Source organism: Lampetra fluviatilis, chromosome 22, assembly GCF_964198595.1.
Source record: "Lampetra fluviatilis chromosome 22, kcLamFluv1.1, whole genome shotgun sequence".
NCBI lineage: Eukaryota > Metazoa > Chordata > Hyperoartia > Petromyzontiformes > Petromyzontidae > Lampetra > Lampetra fluviatilis.
Genome location: NC_136296.1, coordinates 8,425,549 through 8,451,885, shown reverse-complemented (window position 1 = coordinate 8,451,885; position 26,337 = coordinate 8,425,549). Strand labels below are relative to the sequence as shown.

The 26,337-nt window shown below is 47.5% G+C and overlaps 1 protein-coding gene across 1 annotated transcript in view; it reads left to right on the top strand.

Moving 5' to 3' along the window:
• The first annotated feature begins 2,216 nt into the window (after positions 1 to 2,216).
• The window catches only part of TRPA1 (transient receptor potential cation channel subfamily A member 1), a 40,166-nt gene continuing 16,045 nt past the window's right edge, over positions 2,217 to 26,337 (top strand). The window contains 15 exon segments of the mRNA XM_078866207.1: positions 2,217 to 2,306; positions 2,308 to 2,544; positions 3,775 to 3,882; positions 4,727 to 4,835; positions 6,387 to 6,532; positions 12,369 to 12,505; positions 13,203 to 13,251; positions 13,796 to 13,895; positions 15,154 to 15,254; positions 18,431 to 18,600; positions 21,648 to 21,812; positions 23,063 to 23,177; positions 23,693 to 23,859; positions 24,726 to 24,816; positions 26,106 to 26,165. Of these exon segments, the coding sequence (XP_078722333.1) occupies positions 2,217 to 2,306; positions 2,308 to 2,544; positions 3,775 to 3,882; positions 4,727 to 4,835; positions 6,387 to 6,532; positions 12,369 to 12,505; positions 13,203 to 13,251; positions 13,796 to 13,895; positions 15,154 to 15,254; positions 18,431 to 18,600; positions 21,648 to 21,812; positions 23,063 to 23,177; positions 23,693 to 23,859; positions 24,726 to 24,816; positions 26,106 to 26,165 (1,845 nt within the window).

The window sequence follows — 26,337 nt, the reverse complement described above, 5'->3', positions numbered from 1 at the left end:
TCCGCTCGATCTTGTCGAGCGGTGTTCTTCGTTGCAAGGCCCGCGGGTCACTAGCGGCCCTTGGTAGCTCCCCGAAAAATAACACAAATCGGAAAACGCCCCCCATTGTGCTGTCAAACCCACCCCCCCCCCTTCTTAAATCGAGTGAAGAACAGAACACTGTCGTAGAGAGAGAAATTAAGGATGACTCACAGGTGCGAGGAGGAAGGACAAACAAGCAGGCAGCCAGCGGCGGCGATGAGCCGGCGCTACCAAACAGTTGTCCACGCTCTGCAGTCCTCTATGTACAAAGATGGAATCGGAAAATTATTGAGTGTTTACGTGTAGGAGGAACCCGGAGCGAGGGGGAAACACTGCATCCAATACTGACGAAACATGTTTGCTGTGCCGCCTTCATCTGGCAAACTAGGGAATGACTCTTGATTAAAAACTTTCGTGACTGCAAGAAATCATATTCTTTCGATTTAAAGCTTTCGTGACTGCGGGGATTCATCTTCTTGGTTTTTTCGGTAAAGTCACGTAGAAGGGAGATAATAAAATAATAAAAAAATAAAACATAATAAAATAATACAATTCTCACGACGTTTCGGCCACAACGCAAGCAGCCGTCCTCAGGTGAAGAACAGGTCTGTCGGAAAGACATATTCTTTGTTTCTTTCGGTAACGTCACATAGATAGAAAAATAATTAAATTAAATACAAATAAACTCACGACGTTTCGATCGCAACACAAGCGGTCGTCGTTTTTGGTTTTAATTATTATTATTAAAAAAAGAAATAATTATTTTTTTTATTTTTTTTCTACGTGATTTTACCGAAAGAACCAAAGAATAGGGAATGAATCCTCGACACTGACGGGAAGGGAGTTCTCGCAACATTCATGCGACTATCCACCACCCCTCACCTCTGCAGTGCTTGATTACAGCCCACGTGCTTAATCACCACTGCCCAACACAGGTCCACATTACTCACACCCCAATCTCCTCCCCCAAAGCCCTAAGGTGACTAAGATTCCAAGAACACAGGATGAGATGTTACTATCCTTTGTGCAAGCACTCATGAACAGTGAGCCTGGTGAAATTTAGGGAGCGCAGCGTCAGTAGTGAACCTTTGGTTCCTAGGGTGTTTCGGCCTTTCATACTATATACCCTCCCCAAAGGCGGCCAGCGACAGGGTGATCAATCCTACGCTTGTGTCCCATGCCCAATTAGTCATAGGAGTTGCCTTGTTGTTGATAGCCAACATCCCATGGGACTATGCATGGCAGGGGCATCCTCCTCCCTGAGTCAAGCATTGTTGACTGCATACCTCCTGGCCCTCTCACTTTGGGGCCCAGCTGGGGTCTTTCCTCTTCATCCAGAGCCACTTACTGCTGCCTTCTGCCGCCAACGATACAGACCAAAAGTACACAGAGACGGTCCACATATTCACACCTCTTATAAGCTAAGATATTTGTTTTCTTCACATGTTTTATTCGTTTTATGTGTTGCCTCCGAAACGTCGTGATTTTTGTTTTTATTTTATTTTACTTTCTACGTGACTTTACCGAAAAAACCTAAGAAGAAGGTTTATTCATTTTGTCAGCGCAACGTGGCGCCGACGAATCCCTGCGCACATTCGAGCACAGAGCGAACCACCGTGGTCTGAGCCCCTTCAGTGCAGGAGGAAGAGCAAAGCTACACGATCTCTCTCTCTCTCGCGACCTCCTAACGCCCTCACATGGCCCGAGATTGAAAACCCATGTCCTTGATATCTGATGCTTGTGTTAAATTCGTTGTTCTTCCCCCCCCCCGCACCATCCGATTAGCACGGTTGGCTACGTACGGTGCGAAAGAAGTTCAACATACATACGCGGCTGCAGTGCCGGATTGAGTTAGTGCGGGGGCTGTAGCATATGTTATAATGGGCCCGTAAATAAATAAATCGCACATATTTTAACTCGCGCTTTTTTACTCGCATAGTAAAGTAATTGTATTTTTTCTATTGCTATACAGCCAGAAAATAAGACAAATCGCTAACCTTAAACACACTGTAGTTTATAAAAGTTGAAGGCAGTATAGTACTTTAGTAATAGAGCAAGTGCAGAATCACTGAACAGGAATTGATAGCTTGAAAGCATTTAGCGCGGGTCTCTCAAAAGTGCCGGGCCCGTAGCATATGTAGCTACTTTTGCTACTCGGATAATTCTCAACTGCGTGGCTGGCAGACATCGACATAATGCCATGCGCAACGACTATAATTGGCATCCACAACGCAGCCTGCGCCCTCTGTGAAAGGAGCGACCCCACTGGGCTGAGGCCACCAGCCCCATCTCGTGTGTAACGAGACGGGGCTGTCCCTGTGCATATCCTCCCACCCTCCACGTGCAGTGCTGAACGTCACGGACGATGAGGGAGACACGCCGCTCCACGTGGCGGCCGGCAGCGGGCAAGCCGACGCGGTGCGACAGCTGCTCGTCCTTGGGGCGAACCCCAACGTCCTGAACCTCGCGCAGAAGGCCCCACTGCACGTGGCGTCCGAGCTGGACCTGAGCGAGACCATAGAGGTGTGAGGCTTCTTCGTGCGACACAGCAGTAGCAGCAGGTATATTCTTAGGTTTTTTCGGTAAAGTCACGTAGGTAAAAAATTAAAATTAATAAAATAAAAATCACGACGTTTCGGAGGCAACACAAGCTTCCGTCTTCAGGTGGAACCGTCACAGCCCGACAGCTGTATCAAGTAAATGAGGGATTACAGGAGATACCACTCCGTATATATAATGGTTAGAGAGGGGGGCAGGGCCAGGAACGGCACACTTTTTATTAATATGGTAAGGTGAGGCTTAAGACTAAGAATAGACTGCATAACAAATGCAGTCTATTAATATTACTATTATTTTTACTTTTATTATTTATTTTTACCTACGTGACTTTACCGAAAAAACCTAAGAGTATGAATCCTTGCAGTCACGAAAGCTTCAAATCTAGAAGTAGCAGCAGGTGTAGGTGCCACGTTGGGGAGATGTTAACTACCTTCGCCTGATATACAGGAGGTCGTGGGTTCGATCACGAGCCAGGTGCCTGTAGAGTCGGAGTTTGCATGTTCTCCCCGTGGTCGCGTGGATTTGTCTCCGGGTCCTCCGATTTTTCCCTCCACATTTAGAAACATGCGTTTCATTATTTTGTTGCTATACATTTCCACGTGATACGCTACTTCATTGAGCTCTAATTTTGTTGGCCAGGTAAGGCCCACTAAGCTGCATAGCTTAGTGGGCCTTACCTGTTAACTAAGAACGAAAATGTTCTATTTTTGGTTAAACTGCAGAGCACAAAATCTGGACTAAAAAAAAATTCCACAAATTGCCATCAACTAGGTTCAGAGAATAACCGAGTGAAATCCGCAGTGTACTACGTCTGAACTAAAATCCCACAGATTGCCATCGCGTAGCCTGCGACCGTGACAACCTGAACACCTTCTTGGTTCTTTCGGTAAAGTCACGTAGAATGGAAATAATAAAATAATAAAAATCAAATATAATAAAATAATTCTCACGACGTTTCGGCCACAACGCAAGCAGCCGTCCGCGTTGTGGCCGAAACGTCGTGAGAATTATTTTATGTTTCATTTTTATTATTTTATTATTTCCATTCTACGTGACTTTACCGAAAGAACCAAGAAGATGAATCCCTGCAGTCACGAAAGCTTTAAATCGAAATTTAACCTGAACACCGTCGCGCCGTGGAGGGATGTGACAAGCGGGACTGTAAGCATGTCTCCCACCCCCTTGTGCCGGCAGGCCCTGATGTCGCAGGCGCGCACGGACGTTGACATCGAGGGCGTGCACGGGATGACTCCCGTCATGGTGGCCTGCTCCTTCGACCACCCCAGGAGCATCGCCGTGCTGGTGCGTGCGTTGGCGACGCGGACGGCCGGATTAGCGCGGCCAGTTGCGTTAAGGGTGCTAAAGAAGCTGTGTATGTGTGTGTATGTGTGGGGAGCGGTAGTGTAGCGGTTAGCGCGCTGCGCTATTAACCTGGCGACCCGGGTTCAATTCCCGCTCACGGCCAACACCAGTGACGATTATCTGAACCGGTCCCGGGCCCTCCCCTAGGTCTACTCAGCCTCAAATGAGTACCTGGTGCGATATGTAAACATCGCCACTAGGGAGACAAAGGCGGCCGGGCGTGGTGTTGGCCACCCACCCCCTCGTGTGCCGTGCCGGCCTTCATAGGTTCTCGCTAACAGCACTTGCCCCTACAGTCTGTTAAGGCTATATGGGGGAATCTTTGATCTTTGTGTGTATCACAGCGGTGGTGCGGGTAGCGCGCTACGCTACGAACCCGGCGACCCGAGTTCGATTCCCGCTCACGGCCAACACTAAGTGACGATTATCTGAACCGGTCCTGGGCCTCCCCTAGGTTGACCAAAGGGCACCGCGGTGGGCGGGATGTTAACTACCTCACCTGGTGTACAGGTGGTCTTGGGTTGGATGCCGACCCTGACGCCTGCTGTATATTTCGAGTTTGCATGATTTATATGAAGACAAGTCCAGATATTGTGGCCAAGGTTTAGCAAATAGTTATATTTATTTACATAGCATAGCAAATTTTTTTTATAGCAATATATTGGTTGGGGGACATTTTAATATCGGGGGGGGGATGTGTCCCCCCCAATATATATTATATATATTATAATTACGGCTTTGCTGTAAACCCCCCCTCCCCGCCTCCCATCAACCCTCTCACTAGATGGACCACGGCGCCCGCATGTGCAAGAAGAGTCAGCTCGGGTTCTTCCCGCTCCACATCGCGGCCATGGCCGGCTCCACAAAGTCCTTCCAGTTCATGCTCCGCAAGGGTTAGTAGCAGCACGCGTTCACAAAAACACACACACACAGAGACAAGGGGCCGTCCATTAAAGACGTCACGCACCTTTATGACGATGTGTGACGAGGAGGGGGGGGGGGTGAGAAATGTGACGTCACGTCAAAATGCGCAGCTTTAAATAAATATAGACAACACGTTCTACTTAATTAAATATACTTTTTAATACGTGTTTTCTACTACAACATCAGAGTGCAGCGCCACATTAAATACGCACTACAATGACAATAGTTTAAAGCTTTTTGAAGCATTTTTGTGGGGGGGGGGGGGGGGGGCAGAGCTTTGTGACGTCATATTTGAGGGGGAGTCTGACTTTTTGTGACCCCGTGTGACGAAGGGGGGGGGCGGTCAAATATCGTCCAAAATCTCGAGGGTGTAGTGGTTATTGGCGCTGCGCTCAGAACCCGGCAGTGGCAAATTTTTGACCCGATCCCGGGCTCTCCCCTGGGTCACCTCAGCCTTAAATGAGTACCTGGTGCGAAGTGTAAAAAAACAGCACTGGGGAGACAAAGGTGGCCGAGAGTGGTATTGGACGCACACCCCGCTCTTGTGCCCTGCCAGCTTTCATAGGTGCTTCTCGCTAATAGCACTTGCCCTAAAATAATTGTAAAGACTATACGGGGGATCTTTGTCTTCGTGTGTCGCATTTGTTTGCGCACTACCCTATGAGCCTGGCGACCCGAGGTCACACCAGGCGTGCACTTCTCCACACACCCTGCGACAGAGAAATGCGCATCACGTGACAGTCGGAGCATACATTTCTGCAAATTAATTTGAAAAAAAAGCTAACAAATGATTCGTATTTTTTGTGTAATCCATTGTTTACCGGGATGAGACCATCGACTCTGAAGCCATCGACTCTGAAACCAAAGGGCACTGCGGTGGGCGAGATGTTAACTACCTCACCTGGTGTGCAGGTGGTCTTGGGTTGGATGGCGACCCTGACGCCTGCTGTATATTTCGAGTTGGCATGTCTCTCAGCACGTGGTCGCGTGGATTTTTTTTCCTGGTCCTCCGGTTTTTCCCTCCACATCTAGAAGCATGCGTTTAAAGTAATTTGTCAGCTTTACATTTCCACGTGATGAGCCACTTTGTAGAGCTATCAATTATGCAAGGTCGCTTATGAAACAGAGTAACATAGCTCAGTGGGCCTTACCTGCTCAAATACAATTTTAAAAAATAGTTAACTCCCCACACTTCAAACATGGATGTTTAGCCCATGTCTGAGTGACACCGGCTCATCGCTCTAGCCGCCGAAACGATGACGACCCGACCACCTGTAAACTGTGCTGATTTAATTGAGCTCGGAAGGAACGTGAGTCAAGTTCAACTCCCGATCGGGATTTGAACCACGACCTTCACCACCACGGCCTCGGGTTCCCTTATCCTCGCGTTGATGCGCCTACAACCACGACCCCTGGTTGTGAAATGTAAAGTTCTCTTGATCGCTCATCGGATTCCTCCCGTCAAAGTAAACATTCTGATTCCGAGTGTGCCACCCACGTGTGTACGCAACCCGCCCCAGCGGAGGAGAAGGGCTACACGAAAGAGACCATCCTGAACTACGCGGACAAGAGCCGGAACAGCACCCTCCACATAGCGGTGCACGCCGGCCACCTGGGCATTATCCGCATCTGCCTGCAGTCGGGCGCCCGTATCGACGCCAAGCAGGTGCCACTCGCATGGACAATCGTGCCTCGGTTAACGTCGTTTGTACACGCTTTGATTTAACTCACTCTGTCTGTTGTTGTTATTGTTGTATCCTCAAATATTGTAACTCGATTTTAACCCACTTCCCAATGTGGTGTCGACTGCAAACTTGGTATAATTATGTCTTACTGATGACAATACTATATTCTATTAAAAAAAAGTATTTTTAAACATTAATTTGTACACGTTATGTTTCGGCTTGGGTCTAATTGTCCACGTTCAACTGACGTTGGCTGTAAATAACCACGGCCCCTTACGCTGTGGCAAGCTTCGGTGCCACTTCCTGGAGTCGTGGAGTTCTGCCATTACGAGTAGGGTACATTTCATTAAAGCGTGTTTTTAAAAAGTATTTTTAAATTTTACTTTTTTAATTTGTTCCGCGAAAACTGCCGTTATCCGGAATGACCGTTCTTCGAATTCACTTATAAGTAAAAAAATATTTTTTAATGAAAATCACTGAGTCTGCGAGAGAGCTGTTTCCCCTACTGCCGAAACGGGAAACGAAACGTAAACAAAACGAATCTTTAACGCTCATAAATGGGCGTCGCTGATTGGCTGATGGAACGGCTCGGCCCCACTTAACGAGCGCTGGGATTGGCCGAAATTGACGCCGCGTGCAAAACGTGAACGTCGCGTTAATCAAAATGTTAACGTTGGTCGAAACCATGGGGTCCTATAGGGGGCGAAACTCTAACCTGTTAACCGATGTCACTGTTAACCGAGAGACTACTGTGTGTATGCATTTTGAATTTCTTTCGCACCGTACTGGGCCAACCGTGCTAACGTGAGCAAAAGTACGCCCCGTTTTTGCTGCAACCGTTGCAATCGTGGTGTTTTTTTATGTTAAAGTTGTCGTCACCGACGGGCATGCGACTTGTCATCATCAGCACAAGCAACTGACCATCATAATCATTATTAATGTCAGGATCAGGAGCACATCATCCCGATCGTCATTATCATTATCAGCATCAGCAGCATATGCTCATTATCAGCAACAACTCCCCATCACCACCACTATCACCATTATAATCACCATCTCCAATTATTATCATCAAACAAAACACAATGTCCCCCCATATAGCCTTAACAGACTGAGCAAGTGCTGTTAGCGAGCACCTATGAAGGACGGCACGGTACACAAGGGGGTGGGAGGCCAACACCACACCGGGCCGCCTTTGTCTCCCCAGTCACGATATTTCCACACCGCACCAGCTACTCATTTGATCCTGAGTCGACCTAGGGGAGGTCGTGAGCGGAGTTCTAGCACAGCGTGCTAACGACTGCACTACCGCTCCCGGCAAGCCTAACATGTCACCTTGTGTGCAGTGCTGGCCTTGATAAGTGCTCGGCAAAAAAAGGTTGGATGATTGCTGAGCCGAATCTTTCATGTATCCTGGGATATGGATCACGATTGAAGTTGTCTGTCAATGGGCCAATCACGGTCGCCGCAGTGGCGAGATGTTCACTACCTCGCCTGATCTACAGGACGTCGTGGGTTCGATTCCAACCCTGATACGTGCTGTATATTTGGAGTTTGAATGTTCTGTTCTCCCCATGGTCGCGTTGATTTTTCTCTGTTCCTCCGGTTTCCCCCCTCCCCGCTCACATTTAGAAGCATGCGTTTAGAGTATTTGGCTGCTATACATCTCCACATGATAAGCCACTTCGTTGAGCTATCATTTGTGAGATAGCCAGGTCGCTTCTGAAAAAGAGCGACGTGGCTAAGTGGCCCTAACTTGGTAAACAAACAAAAAAGTTACGTTTTATAGTTTTAGCCATTTATCGCATCGGTCCTCACCATTGCCGGATTAATCTAGTGCGGGCCTGTAGCATCTGTTATAAAGGGACCCTAAATAAAAAAAAAACATAAATATGAAAACCCAATTTTTTTACTTGCACAGTAAAGTAATTGTATTTTTGCATTCGCTATAAAGCCCAGACAATACGACAAATCTCTAACCTTAAACACTCCAGTCGTTCATAAAAGTTGAAGGCAATATAGTACTATAGTAATAGAGCGAGTGCAGAATCACTGAACCGAAATTTATAGTCCTTTAAAAGTGCGTGGCTCGTAGCATATGTAGTAGCTACTTGTGCTACTAGGACAATCCGGCACTGGTCCTCACAGAACTCCGCCTCAACTGCCCGGTCCACGGACGGAGAGAAGGTTTCGGCAGGCCTGCACGTGCTCGTCCAGCAGTGGCCACTCCAATGCTGGACGAAGGCCTTCGACGTGGGCAGAGCCGGCCCAGCCACTAAGCGACCCTTGCAATTGCAAAGGGCCCCGTAGCCAGCAGAGGGCCCCCTAGAGTCACTGCTAGCTAGTGGGTGAAAAAAATCATACATCAAAGGGGCCTCCAATCAAATTTTGCTTAGGGCCCCCAAAGGTCTAGGGCCGGTTCTGGACGTGGGTCTCAGAAAATGGCAAACGAAGCAAGGCGCCCGCCGATGAGCTGGTTACCCAGCAGTGCCCAGGGGGCGGTGGGTGGGAAGAGCTTCGAGTGACGACGCTCAGGCTTGTGACAGGCGGCCATGCAGTCGCGCTGAGTAGCGATTCTGTGCGGAGAGGGGGGGGGTTAGTGTACTAGAGGGCAATTTACTTGATTAAGCTTCGTCGGAGTATTCACGCAGTGTTTGTGTTACTGTAGCGATGTTCTTCTTGGTTCTTTCGGTGAAGTCACGTAGAAGGGAAGTAATAAAATAATAAAATTAAAACATAATAAAATATTAATTATATTATTTTATTATATTTTATTTTATTATATCATTTTATTATGTTTTATTTTTATTATTGTATTACTTCCCTTCTACGTGACTTTACCGAAAGAACCAAGAAGATGAATCCCTGCAGTCACGAAAGCTTTAAATCGAAATTTGTAGCGATGTTATTTTTGGTGTGAGGGTTTGGTTATGTCACTATTACGTATTGTACAGAGCCGCGGTCGTCTCTGCTCGACCGTATGCAGTGTACACACGGTGGCCGCGTGGCAGTGACACGTGCAATGGAGGCTACGTGTCACTCGACACGTGTTTGCAGTTCGCCAATGACAGCGGTCGCTTGAACGAAACAGAAGCACTTTTCGTCAATTTAACACAAAGGCTTTCGCAACCAATATTGCTGTCCCAATTTGGCACACTGCAGAACCAACAGACTCGTGTTCCAAGATAACAATGGCGGGGGGGGGGGATCTTCTAGTCCGTAGGTAATTGTGTTTCGTAGACCGTCAGTGATACATTTCAACGGTCGGTCCTGCTGCCTCATGTTTTACGCCTCCCACCGCTGTCACTCGCCTGTTTCACAGGGTACATCGTCCAGCCGGGTGGACAGACGTCGTTACCGCCGATGCGTTCGTCGTTTAGACTTTGCCATAATTCGATGGGGGCGCACCGTGTGGCCGCAGATAAGCAGATTTTATGTGAAATTATTGAGAGAGAAAAACCAAGGTAAACTTAAAAATATACGGGGAAATGTCTTCAACAATGTTAGTCTATGATTATCATATCGGACGGAGCAGCTTTAAAAGGATGCCGTTCGTTTAAATCGGTAACAAATTCACTTTTCTGACCGGACGACCGCATGGAAAGCGCCATATTACTTTACTTTCGTTTCAGCTTAAACATGTTTGGTGTAATATGCCCCAACAACGAATCAACGACTTGTTACCACTGCAAAGAAATTACAACGAGCTCCCATGTAAATATATTTATTTATTCAAGAAGCTATGTTGGTTAAATGTTTTTGTTCATCATATATACAAACAAAACACGTGTTCAGTTTATTTCTCGTCGGCCCTTTAGTTTTCGTGGGCCCTTGGCACAATGCTTACCGTGCCTATTGGATAATACGGCCATGTGGTGGTGGGGGGGGAGCGGTGGCGCAGTGGTTAGCGTGCCGCGCTACGAACCCAGCGACCCCAGTGGCGAATATTTGAACAGGTCATAGGCCTCCCCTAGGTCGACTTAGCTTTAAATAAGTACTTGCTACGGTGTGTAAACATCAGTACTAGGGAGACAAAGGCGGCCGGGCGTGGCGTTGGCCACTACCCACCCCCTCGTGTGTTGCACCGGCCTTCATAGGTGCTCGCAAACAGCACTTGGCCCAACAGCATGCTAAAGGCTATACGGGGGAGCTTTGTATTTGTCTTCTGGGTGTGTTTGTGTGCTTACGTGATTGTTTCTGCTAGGTATGAGACGCAAATGATCGCAACAGTTTAAATGCACGATCATAACAAAGGTCATCTGTCAGCGAGATATAATAATGCCTGCACTTACTGAATGGAAAATACACCGTGAAAACACAATTATGACATCCGGGCAGCTTTCGATGGCTGCTTGTTAGTAAGTTGACACTGGGAGTGGCCACTTCAGCTCTGGTCTAAAGGGGAGATAATTAAAATCGAGTCATGAACGCACTCGCTTATGACCAGGACTTAATGATTACCTGTGACGCAGATGAAGTGTTTTAACACTGTTAAAGAAAAAACAAAAGTGGGGTTCGTGAATTGGAACGTTGTTAGGAGAGTAACAATCACCGATAAAGTGTACTTTAGCAGGGCGTCTTAAGAGAAATACGAGAAGACGGCTCACATTTCACACTATGACTGCAATTATTATAAGGAATTATAGATTTGAAGCTTTCGTCACTGCAATGATTCATACTCTTGGTGGGTTTTTTCGGTAAAGTCACGTAGGAAAAACATAAAAATAAATAATAGAAATAATAGAAATAAAATAATAAATCACGACGTTTCGGAGGCAACACAAGGCATCAGGTATCACTTGATACAGTACATTTAGCTGTGACGGTCCCACCTGATGACGGAGACTTGTGTTGCCTCCGAAACGTCGTGATTTATTATTTTATTTCTATTATTATTTCTATTATTTTTATTATATATTTTTATTTTTTACCTACGTGACTTTACCGAAAAAACCTAAGAGTAGTATAAGGAACATTCATTATTACCAGCCTTGTATGCGTACGAATTGTCACGATTCTGAGTCACAATTGCATCCTACAATGTTTATTCTGCGGTTTTAATTCTAGATTTGAAGCTTTCGTGACTGCAAGGATTCATACTCTTAGGTTTTTTTAGGTAAAGTCACGTAGGTAAAAAATAAAAATAAATAATGAAGATAAATAAATAATAAAATTGCCTATAGAAATAAAATAATAAATCACGACGTTTCGGGCGCAACACAAGCGTCCGTCATCAGGTGGGACAACCACAGCAAGAAACCAATGCTGAAGTGGTTTTGTTAAGTAATGTTTCATCGAGTAAGGGTAACTGTAGCCGTCATCCTAAAGAGCGAATGACCGCTGATCTGTATGACCATGACGATTTGGTAATTGCGGCTCGCTCTGAAGCGGAGTTGTATGATTTTTGAACTTCTTTCGCACCGTAAGAAGCCAGTCGTGCTAATCGGAGTTGGAGACTGACATTGAACCTGGCGCGTGCGACTTAGTGGTGGGGTTTTAAATTTCGATTTAAAGCTTTCGTGACTGCAGGGATTCATCTTCTTGGTTCTTTCGGTAAAGTCACGTAGCAGGGAAATAATAAAATAATAAAAATAAAACATAATAAAATACAATTCTTACGACGTTTCGGCCACAACGCAAGCAGCCGTCCTCAGGTGAAGAACAGGTCTGTTGGAAAGACAGCGTCTGAATTGTATTTTATTATGTTTTGTTTTTATTATTTTATTACTTCCCTTCAGCGGTGGGGGCCTAACATTTTATAATTGTAATCCTTGCCCCCCCCCCTCTCCTCCACAACCCTCGCTCCCCCACCACCAGAATGATGAGTCCACGCCTGTGCACCTGGCGTGTGCCCAGGGGGCAATGGACATGGTCCAGTTGATGTTCTCCATGCAGGACCCGCAGAGGGAGAGCCTCAAGCTGCGCGATGCCGAGGAGCAGACGCCACTGCACAAGTAACGCCACCTCGCTTTGACGTTCTTCCCACTCCTCTTCCACCCCTCTTGTGCTGCCACCGCATTCACATCGTGACCCAGCGTCGGCCACGTGCCGGGGCTACTGACCTTGGCCGGTCGCTAGCCCTGACTTGCGGAATTCTTAGGACAGATTCTCCGCTGAAAGGAATCTCTGAGGATCCCGCATTTCGTGGATTTTTCTCCGGGTCCACTGGTTGTTTCCCTCCATATTTAGAAACACGCTGCGATACATTTCCGCGTGGTAAGCCGCTTCGTTGAACTGTCACGTGTGGCCAGATTGCTTCTGAAAAAGAGCTACATAGCTCAGTGGGCCTTGCCTGGTCAAATAAAAAATAGTTTAGTTCATATCGCCTTAACAGACTGTTGGGGCAAGTGCTGTTAGCGTTCACCTATGAAGGCCGGCACGGCACACGAGGGGGTGAGTGGCCAGCACCACGCCCAGGCGCCTTTGTCTCGCCAGTGGCGGTGTTTACACACCGCTCCAGGTACACATTTAAGGCCGAGTCGACCTAGGGGAGGCCCAGGACCAATTAAGATCAAAGTCACTGGTGTTGGCCGTGAGCGGGAGTCGAACTCGGGTGACCGGGTTCAGGGTGCAGTGCGCTAACCGCTACTCTGCTGCTCACCACAACGTGTTCTAATTCTCACACCGTGGGTGGCGATGTTTTTGCTGCAGGGCGGCCATGTTTGATCACTACGAGCTGGTGGAGTACCTGGTGCGGGAGGTGAGTTCTTGGGCCTTTCGCCCTCAACCAAAGCCACGTTCAAAGGCCCGGGCAGTCACACTTTTGTTGTTGTTGTTGTTTTCCTTTGTCTTTCGTAACCAAAGTTGACGCTGATGATGGTGTCACGTCGTGTGTGTGCGACCGTGGCTGCGGAGGCTGAGTTGCAGTCTTGTCCCACAGTGGTTGATCTTCAGTGAGGGTCCTGACTAGTTTCTATAGTAGATGTTACTATGCGTACATTGACCACAATTGAGTAATTTGCAGGTACTGGGATGTTTGGCCAGCACTAGTTACATTACAAGGAATGTAATCGCTGGCTCTATCATTGAATGGGAGTCTCTATTATGTAACTGGAGGTTCTATCATGGAACGGGAGGCTCCATCATGGAACAGGAGGGTATATGATGGAACGGGAGGGTCTATCATGGAACGGGAGGTTCCATGATGGAACAGGAGGTTGTATCATGGAACGGGAGGCTCTATCGGTAAACGAGAAGCTCCGTCGCGGAACGTAAGTCTCAGCAGGCACTCGGGTTGTCGACAGGGAGCCGAGCTGGACAGCCTGGACAGGGAGCAGCGCTCTCCGTGCCTCCTGGCGACTCTACGTGGAGCCTGGAGAACCGTCACCACGCTGCTCTCCCTGGGTGAGCGGTGGGTCCCCGGTGGCGCCCGGGCTGAGCCCATCGCGTCATCTACGCCGGGCTGATCGGAAAACCGGCAGCCAACTGCGGGACCACCGAGCATGGCCACCCCTGTCGTGTTTAAAGTCTCCTCTGTCTTGTGGCTCGCATTTTGTATATACGTATGTTGAACTTCTTTTCGCACTGTACGTAGCCAACCGTGCTGATCGGAGGTGGGGGGGAAGGACAACAATCTAAACACAAGAAGCAGTTCTATAGAAATACGTTTTCAATGTAGATAATTTAAAAGCGAATGGTTCAGACGACCCCAAAAGTGCATCTGAAATCGAGCGACAATAATACAATTTGTAAGTTATGAAGCGGCCTTAAACAATCGTTCTCAGGCCGACATTGCCCGTCTTTGTTCGATGGCCAGCCAAAAGCCTCTGCGAGGATGACCGGAGTTCGCGTGATGGTTCATGCTTCTCAGCAAGGTATCGTGGCCGATGTATGGCAAGCACTTTGTGTGTAGTCAGTGCGCCCTTGTAATGCATTTGTTCGGCAACGAGAAGACAGTGCAGCTCGGCAAGCACTTGATGGACACGGTCGGATCTTGCAGTGCCCGTCACGATGCGTGTCATACGAAGATTTTGGCACGCTTGCGGGGGGGGGGGCTCTCTTGCTGCCTGATGAAGCTGGTTGTAATTACTGGCGAAACGTCGTACTCAGATTGTAAATGTTGTGGATTTGCTCTCCAACACACCGGTGTGCTGTACTAGTGACGAATTGGCATGTTTTGTTTTACGCGAGGAACCTTAGTAATTGGCTATGTCGGGTGGTGGCGGGTTTTAACGAAACATTAATATATTTACACCATCTAACCCCAAAAAAATAATTTGTTATGGATGATATTGGTCGCGAAATCCTACGTGTTAAAGGGGGCCTGTCCTGGCCCACCCCCCCCCCCTCAACCAGCATATATATACAGGGTAGTATCTCTTGGAATCTCTCATTTACTTGATACAGCAAGCGTGCTGTGACGGTTCCACCTGAAGACGGAAGCTTGTGTTTTTTTTACTTTTATTAATTTTTATTTGTATTTTTTACCTACGTGACTTTACCGAAAAAACCTAAGAATATGAATCGTTGCAGTCACGAAAGCTTCAAATCTAGAATAAGAATGTGTTAAACTGCCTCCAAGTGTTTAAAATCAAAGGCTCCGCCGCGTTAATCACGACCGGCGAACGCGCGTGCCGTCGCCCTGCGTGTGGCATTGACGCAGGAGCCAACATGAGCATCCAGGACATCAAGGGGCGAAACTTCCTGCACCTGGCGGTCTCGCAAGGCGGGTGGCTGGGAAACTTTGGGAAGGACATCTTTCAGGTGAGGCGCTTGGGCTTACCGTGCGACGTTTTTTATTTTGCTCGGTTTCAAGAAGCGCGCAGGGATGGGCAGCGAGCGGTCAACGTCTGCTGCGACGTTCCATCGCTCCGAGTTCTGCTGTTATACACAGTGGAGCAATCGGCGTCACGTCGGGAGAAGAAAACGTCGTGTGGAACTCTCGTAGCAAGTGGTGGCAATAGGTGGTGTCTCCGATTAAAACTCCTTAATCAGTTTAACACGTAGGCTTTCGCGACCAATATTATTCATAATCAACGTTTTTGGGTTTAGATTGCGTTATTTATAAATGTGTCGTAACCCTCCACCACCCGACACGGCCAATCAGTAAAAAAGTGTCATGTTGACAAAAGACAAATAGTTCACTGCTTTAGCCCACCTGTGTGTTGAAGCGTGAAACCACAACATTTACAATTTGAGTACGACGTTTCGCTGGTAATTGCATCCAGCATCATCGGGCAATTCGCCAGAATGGTGAGGCTCTGCTGTGTCTCCCGTTCTTATATAGAGCAGCAGCAGGGTGACGTCATCATTAACTCATTAACTCATCAGGTGCAGGTCACATTAACTCATCAGGTGCAGGTCACTTTTTCACACCCTTCATCTCCACAAGCATGATCCCCAATTGAGCAACTTGCACAATTCGGGCCGTGATGCTGGCACACAGAAGCCCGCTCGTGCCGAACTTCGGGAGAAGGTCGGGGTGGATCGATAACATCCGCTGAGAAGCAGACGTTGCCCACCTCACGGTAAATCCACCCACAGAATTAACCGGGGTGGCCCACCAGATCCGCTCCACATACAGAATCAGAATCTCTACTTGGAGATGGAGGAGGAGGGATCTGATTAGCTGTGAAGCTCTTTTATTCACAGATGTGCAGTAGGGGTATGTCAACAAGTTACATCAACAAACAATACAAGAGATGAGACAAGACTAAGAGAGACAGGTTAAGCAAGTTGATGCAATATCTATATAGATATTGCATGCAAGTACAAATTGCACGGGAATATACGTTTATGCAGATCTGTCAAGACTAAATGTAAGCTTGGGCAAGGCAGCAAAACAACAATAACAATCCAAGACCATATCAAGAAAATACAATCCCTGGATTACATTTCACTTTATAATTGCATTTTTTTATACCGTGAGTACATTTCATAGTTTCAAATCGCAGTGGCGAATGTGGCACTAACATCTTCTGTTTAAGGAGGTATTCTTTGGAGGTAAACGTATGAGGTTAAGGCAGGGCTCAACAACCCAAAATACCAGGAAGAGACATTTTTTTGTTCGAATACGGTCGACAAAACCCTCAATACTTCAAGAGCTGCTATGTAACGCGAATGCGAGTCGTTGGACCGTAGTTCAAGTTAATTTATTAGGTATAGCCCTGTGAGCCATTCGGCTCTTGAATCGGGTGCAACCGCAACAAACAAAAAACAAAAACATGAACAAAAAACATCTTAAAGTGAACATGTGACTAAGTGCAAACAGAAAATCCAAGAAAAGACAGCAAAATATTGCAGAAAAAACACCGCACACCAACGCTGTGCGCACGAAACGGCCCTTAAAGAGCCGCGCGCAGCTTCGGAGATGCAGGTTTGCCCACCCCTAATGGTTGGTGGGAAGAAACGAGGTTATTCCAAAACGTTGGCGCCGCAGTGGCGAATGCTTCATCACCAATTCCAACAAGCAGCGAAGATCTTTTTGGTTCTTTCGGTAAAGTCACGTAGAATGGAAATAATAAAAAAACATAATAAAATAATTCTCACGACGTTTCGGCCACAACGCAAGCAGCCGTCTTCAGGTGAAGAACAGGTCTGTCGAGAAGACAGACACTTCAGACTGTCTTCTCGACAGACCTGTTCTCCACCTGAGGACGGCTGCTTGCGTTGTGGCCGAAACGTCGTGAGAATTATTTTATTATGTTTTATTTTTATTATTTTATTATTTCCATTCTACGTGACTTTACCGAAAGAACCAAGAAGATGAATCCCTGCAGTCACAAAAGCTTTAAATCGAAATTTAAATCGAAATTTTAGCGGCGAAAAGTGCAACCGCTGAGTCGTGTCACCCGCGCCGGGATCTCGTGCCGTCTGGGTGTCTCCCAGAGAGAGGAGGGCTTCAATCCCTGGGCCACCGCCAAGTTTCCAATGTCAAGAGGCATCACGCCGCTGTGTACACAGGTTTGATTTCCAGGTCCTATGTAAGATGTTTGACAATATTTTAATACTATGGGATCTCTTTTACCAGTGGCAAAATATAGTAGTAGGTTTTTACCCTTTTAAACTGGTACAAAACTGACACCTTTATTCAAGGCATCATGTTTGCAATAACCTCTTTTTGTTTGCTTTTTTGACTACTTGTGTTGTGGTTATTGCAAACATGATGCCTTGAATAAAGGTGTCAGTTTTGTACCAGTTTAAAAGGGTAAAAACCTACTACAATATTTTAATAAATAAACACATCATTCATTATCACCCATTATTTCACCAACTGAAAAGTCGTGGGATACAAAAGTTGACAATTGGGGTCTCGTTTGTTCCGAACGGATGTTTTGACGCCTTCTTTAAGTTTTCAGGATTTTTTCAGTGAAAGTTTATTTGATTTGTTGCTTGGATGATGATCCCCGTTTAGCCAGCTGTGTGAACACCGCAGCAGCAGCAACCAAACAAAAACGTAAAACATTGCGGAGGACGAGTGCAGTGGGGGGTGACCTAAAGGTATAGCCACCACGGTGGTGAGATGTTAACTACCTCGCCTGGTATACAGGAGGTCGCGGTTTCGATCCCGACTCTTGACGCCTGTATATTTGGAGTTTGCAGATTCTGCCCGTGGTCACGTGAATTTTTCTCCGGGTCCTCCTGTTTTCCCCTCCATATTTATAAACATGCATTTAGAGTGTTTGGCTGCTGTAAATGTCCACGTGATAAGCCACTTCATTGAGCTATCATTTCTGGCCAGGTCGCTTCTTAAGAAAAAAAAACCTACGTAACTTCGTGGACCTTACCTGGTAAAAAAAATAAAAAAAAATAGTTTCATTTCTAGAATATTGTCACCGGGAAACTTGTGACGTCGAGTGATGCTCGGAGGGGGGGGGGGGGAAATATATCTGGTGAAAAACTTGGACCACTCGCGTGCACCCTCCCCCATCCACGCCCAGCGCGAGGACATCAAGGCTCTGCTGGAAGACAAGGACACGGAGGGCTGCACGCCGCTCCACTACGCCTCGAAGTATGGCACCATCGAGGCACTGGGCGGAGTGCTGCCCTTGCAGGCCAGCATTCACCTCAAGAGCAAGGCCAACAAGTCTCCGCTCCACTTCGCAGCCGAGTGAGCACAGCACACGCATGCGCGCGCGCTCGCACTCGCGCTCGCCAGGGACGGTGAACGCATCGCGCGCTTTCAGATGCGCTTCTGCGGCCGTCTGGAACGCTCTCGCTTCCAATAACACTTGGTCAACAAACAAAAAAACGTTTTTTTCTGGCCTGGACTTTTGTAGCTGTTTTAGACTAATTTCAGGGTGCTGATTCCAAATCTGATATCAGATTTTCTCTATCACATCTCATTTTTATGCTATCGGCATACCCCATTTTCATTTATTTTACCCGAAATTAACTCCATCACTTATGATTGCAAGTTGTTGCGAGTCAGTGACTGCTTTAGTGATAAAATATGGTGCTGTATTTTTAGGATAGTGTTTATAATATCATTTTATGTAGATATCCACATTTATTTAATATTTTTCTTCTGCAGTTTTTATTGAAAATGCAATATTTGATATCTCAAAAACCTGATGTGATGGACAAAAACTGATGCCAGATTTGGAATCAGCACCCCAAAATTACCTTAAACCCGTTGGAATACCTTTTGCCAGAAAAGGTGTGTTGACCAGTGTAATAGGTGTCCAATAGAGCTATGCACTTTTAAGTCGTCTAGATTGAAATGTTTGGAACTGCTTGTCTTTCGTTTGTTGTCCTTCCCCTGCACCTCCGATTAGTACGGTTGGCTTCGTACGGTGCAAAAGAAGTTTAACATACATACATACGGTTGCCGCAATATGGCGATGGCAGGATATGATGATCATAATGATAATTAGTGGGAAGGCGTCCAGAAACGGCGTCAACAATTGGCCAAGCCTTGTGGTTCTAGATTTGGACGTTTGGCCAACTCCATGAGTTGGAGTGTCCGTACACGTGGGACGTGTGCAAGGCGGGCATCACTCACAAGAGGTAATTGCTTGCTCATGCCGCTGGTATAAGGGATTGAACGGCTTCGACTGGGGCGAGTTCCAAAGAGCTCATCTGCGAGGAATTTTGGCCTGCTCTTTCACGCTGGCCAGACACTTTTGCAGAGGTGGGATTACCCACATAGTACTTTACCCCGCCGCAAGCGAGCTGCCGGCCGACTAACCGTGGTGTACACATTTATACTTCTGGTGGGAGCCCTGGAAATGCTTGTTTCAGCCGCCGCGATGGGGGACCGACCCGGTACGACAACCACGACACCACAGCAGGGTCCAATGCTACGATATACTGTGCTATTTCACATCCACAACTGTTGATTGGTATCGTTCGTTTTGCAAAATATCATTACAGCATGATTGCTGTTGCTCGTTTTATTTGTTTTTTTTTCTGACAAAATCTGTATTTAAAAGACGCAGACTAATTACAATTCGCGACAGACGTTTTATGTTAAGCCACGTTGGGATCTCACCGAATTTGTGTCGTGAAACCCTCCGCCTCCCGACATAGCCAATCAAATGCAGTTGTCCGCTGCGCAAGCGTTTAACAACGCGCCAGTGTTCATCTTCTTGGTTCTTTCGGTAAAGTCACGTAGAATGGAAATAATAAAATAATAAAAATAAATTTCGATTTAAAGCTTTTCGTGACTGCAGGGATTCATCTTCTTGGTTCTTTCGGTAAAGTCACGTAGAAGGGAAGTAATAAAATAATAAAAATAAAACATAATAAAACAATTCTCACGACGTTTCGGCCACAACGCAAGCAGCCGTCCTCAGGCGAAGAATGAGAACATTATCAAGCTAGGAGCTTATATAGGTGTAGCGAGGAGGAGCGCCTTAACAAAAGAATGTGCATATGAAGAGGAATTTAGCATACCAATGGACAATGCGTAGGGGGTGGGCGGAGGGGTTTCAAAGTCCCATTATGCCCATGCATTATGCAGGATCAACAGCACCACGGGGGGGCGCAAGGAACAGCGTTAATAATTAACGCTTTATTAACGCTGTTCCTTGCGCCCCCCCGTGGTGCTGTTGATCCTGCATAATGCATAGGCATAATGGGACTTTGAAACCCCTCCGCCCACCCCCTACGCATTGTCCATTGGTATGCTAAATTCCTCTTCATATGCACATTCTTTTGTTAAGGCGCTCCTCCTCGCTACACCTATATAAGCTCCTAGCTTGATAATGTTCTCATTCTTCGCCTGAGGACGGCTGCTTGCGTTGTGGCCGAAACGTCGTGAGAATTGTTTTATTATGTTTTATTTTTATTATTTTATTACTTCCCTTCTACGTGACTTTACCGAAAGAACCAAGAAAATAAAAATAAAGCATAATAAATTAATTCTCACAACGTTTCGGCCACAACGCAAGCAGCCGTCCTCTGTCTACTCGACAGACCTGCTCTCCACCTGAGGACGGCTGCTTGCGTTGTGGCCGAAACATCGTGATAATTATTTTATTATGTTTCATTTGTATTATTTTATTATTTCCATTCTATGTGACTTTACCGAAAGAACCAAGAAGATGAATCCCTGCAGTCACGAAAGCTTTAAATCGAAATTTAACGCGCCAGTGGTTTTAGCTCGCCGATGAGCTGAGTAGAATATGAATCATAGCCACGTGTACAAATGTTTTTTATTAGTCTACATTCAGGCTTTGCCAAAGTTTACTGGAATCATTGACTGTATCGTAGTTGTATGATGTCATCATGAGGCATGAACTAATACATTTATATATTCCATCAAGGTCCTTAAGATTTCTGATCTCCAACTGCTCAGCACTCCCAAGTCGAGGTTGCGCTCTTTTGGTGATCGTTAGCGTGGCACCCAAGCTATGAAACGCCTTGCCACTTGAAATCAGGGTAATCTGAGTCGGTAGATATATTCAAGTCTGCTTTGAAAACCCATCTCTTTAAAGTGGCCTTCCCTCTTTAGTTTGGTCGCTTGCCCTGGTTCCGTTTTTGTTTCCTGCTTTCAACGCATCGCGCACTGGGATCCAATGAGCATGAGAAATTTGAATTATTATTACTACGAAAATCACTCGTTTATTTGTTCGCGTAACTTGTCGGCGCGTGCGTCGTGAGCATTGTCCGTCGCAGACTGACGTGGGCAGCGTTGTGCCGAGCGAACCGCAGGTACGGGCGGCTCAACTCGTGCGCGCAGCTCCTGCAGACGGCACGCGGCTCCAAGCTGATGAACGAGGGCGACGGAGACGGCCTCACGGCCCTCCACCTCGCCGCCTCCAACGGCCACACGCGCGTCGTGCAGCTGCTGCTCAGCAAGGGAGCGCTGCTGCTGCGGTGAGCGGAGGACGGCTGCGGTGCAGAGGTCGCAACGGGTTTTGATTCCTTACCCGTACCCGTACCCGGCCGCACCAGGGTAGCAAACGGGTACCCGTACCCGGCCGGGTACGGGTACCCGTACGCTACCCGTACCCGTACCCTGCCCAAAATGAGTGACAAACGGTTACTCACCGGTGACTCACGGCCTACCCGTACCCGTACCCGGCCGCACCAGGGCCGGGTATCGGGTAGGGTACGGGTATCGGGTACCCGGTTGCGACCTCTGCTGCGGTGGCCGCCCAGGGAGGGGCCGACGCGTCGACATCCCAGGGCGCCACGCTCCCACGTCAGCTGTTGACTGCCCCCACGTCAGCTGTTGACTGCCCCCCCCCCCCCCCCGGGGCTTACGAAGCTCGCCTTCGAGATGCGGAGCGTCTCTGTCTGCACTCGTCGGGTGCTCGAGGGGCGATATTCCTGACCTGGCGCCAATTGTGGAGTCCTCAGTTTGCAAAGGCCCCTTTATACTCTTCGACACACAGATTGTTTTTGCTTTAAGCTTTTGAACATCTGTTGTTAATGTGTGGTTTTTCCTGCCAAAGCAATGGTGTCTCATACGGCCGGTATGTGAAGGTCTTATAACATGCTCTGATTCAGGAAAAGGTTCCCCACCCCTGCTATCATTAATTAAATTTGTGCATGAGCTATATCTGTTCAAGGCAATATAAATCGTGGTGGCGATGATGATATAGTGGTGGTGATACTGCTGCTGATACAATTCATATCGGATTTTTATAGCATCTAAGTAAAGACGCTGTCGAAAACCCCGACCGATGGCGATGGTGGTGGCGTTGATTGCTAAGCGAACTTTCGCCACTTCACGTGGCTTCAGAATGCACCTAGCCTGGCACAAGCGCTGTCCGTGGAAATTGTGATGCAGTGTTTTGGGTGCCACGTGCACGTGTGCGTGCATGTGCAACAGTTAGCGCCCTGCACTACGAATCCGACGACCCGAGTTCGATTCCCGCTCACGGCCACCACAAGTGACGATTATCTGAACCGGTCCTGGGCCTCCCCTAGGTCGACTCAGCCTCAAATGAATACCTGGTGTGATGTGTAAACATCACCACTGGGGAGACAAAGGCGACCGAGGCGTGATGCCGGCCAAACCCACCCCTTCGTATGCCGTGCGGGCCTTCATAGGTACTTGCTAACAGCATTTGCCCTAACAGTCTGTTAAGGCTATATGGGGGATCTTTGTCTTTGTGTAGAGACCACCAGGGCCGCACCAGCCTGCACTGGGCAGCTGTGGGTGGCTACACGCAGACCATCAAGCTTCTGCTCGAGACGCATCACAACCTGCTCAACAAGACACAGGAAGGAGGGGTGAGCGAGACTAATGCGTGAAATCGTTCATTTTGTAACTATTTATATTTGACCAGTTAAGGCCCACTGAGCTATATGGCTCTTTTTCAGAAGCGACCTGGCCACAAATGATAGCTCAACGAAGTGGCTTACCGTGTGGACATTCTAAATGTGCGTTGATTTTAAATGTGGAGGGAAAAACCGGAGGACACCCGAGATAAATCCACACGACCACAGGGAGAACATATACAGTACATATACAGAGGTCAGGGTCGGGATCGAACCTACGACCTCCTGCATACCAGAGTAGGGAGTTAACATCTCACCACCGCGGCACCCCTACATATATTGAACTTAGTTCGAACCTTACATAGCCAACCGTGCTAATCGGAGGTGCGGGGTAATGAACAACAAACGAAACACAACAAACAGTTCTAAAGAAATTACTTTCCAATCTAACAGCACTTGCCCCAACGGTATGTTAAGGCTATACGGGTGGTCTTTATCTTTGTGTGTGTGTGTTCGCCCCCCGCCAGCACACGGCGCTGCACCTCTGCGGGCGCGAGGGCCACGCGGCGACTGCGCGTCTGCTGCTGGACGAGGGAGCGGAGTTGACGCTGAACGCGGAGGGCTTCTCCTGCCTCAACGAGGCCATCCTCAACGGCCACGCCGACGTGGTGCTCAGCATGGTCACGCACCACAGGTACGAGGGCTCGTGAGAGAGCGGGGGAGGGGGGGGGGTGGTGGCGCTGCGGTTAGCGTGCCGCCCTACGAACTCGGAGAAACCCGTGGCAACAGCGCGGTAAAAAAAATGATGAATCTAAATTGATTGGTCGTGGTTGATAATGACGGATCTCACGAGTTCCCATGCTAGGTTTGCAGGTAATGATGGGGCATCAATAAGCTAATAAAGCGTTAATAATGTATGACAAGTGCTTGCTAACAGCACATGTCCCATGGTGGGTTGTTGGGACGTACACTTGAAAAGTGAGAAAATTAAAATCGACATTAATGTGGTCCCTGAAGTATTTGTATTGCCCTTGTACCGATTCACATGAGTGAAAATTCTAATTAAGATGATTTACAGAACTGGCTACTGAGGACTAAGGTTCAACTCCTTGACCATGCACAACACGAGCAGCTATCGGTATCGTACCTGGTTTTTTCATCGGCTCTTTTCCACCTAAAATAAAATAAAACAAATGTTTTATTGTGATGCTGCGTTGTCAGTGGTGCCTAAGCACAAATCACTAAACATGTCAACACATTCACCAATAACGCTGCCCCAAAAATAACCAAACTAAATAAATAAATGGCCAAAGTTTAGCACCACACAGGCCCTCTCTGAGTCTTCTTTTGCGAATTAAAATGTTTCTGATGTGATCGACATTGGCGATGGAGAGACATGGGCAAGGTGATGGTGCCTGGCACGCGTGTCTTTGTCTTCCTGTAACTCTGCTGATGCCCCCCCACCGCCCCATCTGCGGCTCCCCGTATCCCACCGGCCTCAATAAAGATTCCGATTCCGTTAAGTATTTATCAAAACGGTGCCGTGAACGCGTGTTCCAGGTGCAACGAGTTGATGACGTACTTCCAGAAGGAGGACACCACGCGCTCCCCCATGTTCCAGCTCATCAACAATATGCCCGACATCTGCAAGGTGCAACCGGCTTCCCTCTCGGGCTTTACCCTCACACGCAACCCGTCCCCCAAACCACACCAGCTGCGTCGCTGTCATCCTTGCATCGTCAGCAGAGAGAATGACTCTCTACCCCCTACGTCAGGCATGTCGAAAGTCCGGCCCGCGGGCCAATCACGGCCCGCGGGCAGATTTCATACGGCCCGCAGCTTCGGTCTTATAATGTGTTATTTATGGCTCGCTAGCTGTCAGAATAAATACATCATAAAACTCATGGGAATTTAAGGCATTCTATACAGTTTGTTCAATGTTATCTGACCGAATGAAAGGCAGAATTGGGTTTTTAGAGTTGTTCACGTCTGTCTGAGTGACTTATATTTGGTTACATTGTAATTTGAAAAATAAAGGTCATTGTGACAATGAAATTTTTTTATAACAGTGTGTGTATTTTCACGTAACTTTTGTGGTTAAAAAAATGTCAGAAGGAACTATTGGCCCCCGGGCATCTTCACTTTATCAAATGTGGCCCTCTTTGCAAAAAGTTTGGACACCCCTGCCCTACGTTGACTTATCTGAAGAAGCCATAAACCGAGTAGAGCAATGCCCCGATTCGCGTAGTTTCGCGAATGTCGTCGCTTTATTTTCAACACACCGCTACCAGATTTACGTAGCCTCAACCCCCACGCTCGCGTCGCTGACAGCATCGTCGCCGTCCGTCCTGTCTCGTTATACGTCGCCGCTCAGCCTTCGCCTCCACGTAGCCCTCGTGTGCGAACCACTTTGCGTCGTTCACGAAGAAACGTCATGTGCTGTCGAGTACAATATATTATTTGTTTAGAGTATTTTGTTTGCATTCCGACCGCAGGCATTGTGGTCAATGCAAACATGACACCTTATAGATAAGGTGTCAGTTTTGCTGCCAGATAAAAGGGTCAAAAAAACAATTATCATATTTTGGTGTTATTTCTTTTTTACAGTGGTAAATATCTCAACTGCTTCTTGGCCCTCCCCTAGGTCAACTCAGCCTTAGATGAGTACCTAGAGCTGTGTGTGAACATCAGGACTGGGGAGACAAAGGCGGCTGTGCATGGTTCAGACCCATACCACCCCATCATACGTTGTGCCAGCCTTCATATGTACTCGCTAACAGCACTTAACCCAACAGCCCGTGTAGGCTATTGGGGGGATCTTTGTCTTTTTTGTGTCCACATACGATGTTATCTGGATGTTTACTGATGTGTGTGTGCGTTATGAGCACGTGTGTTTACGTGTGAACATGTGCGTCTGTGTGTACACGCGGACACACACAGGTTGTGTTGGACAGATGCAGAGAAGAGTCGAGCGTTGACAGGAACAGCAAGGAATACTGGGTAACGATGTTGCACTCCCCTACACGTGCGTGAATGTGCGCATGTGTGTATGTGTGTCACTGTGTGTGTGTGTCACTGTGTGTGTGTGTGTGTGCATGGTGCGGAGCGGTAGTGTAGCGGTTAGCGCGCTGCGCTACAAACCTGAAGACCCGAGTTCAATTCCCGCTCATGG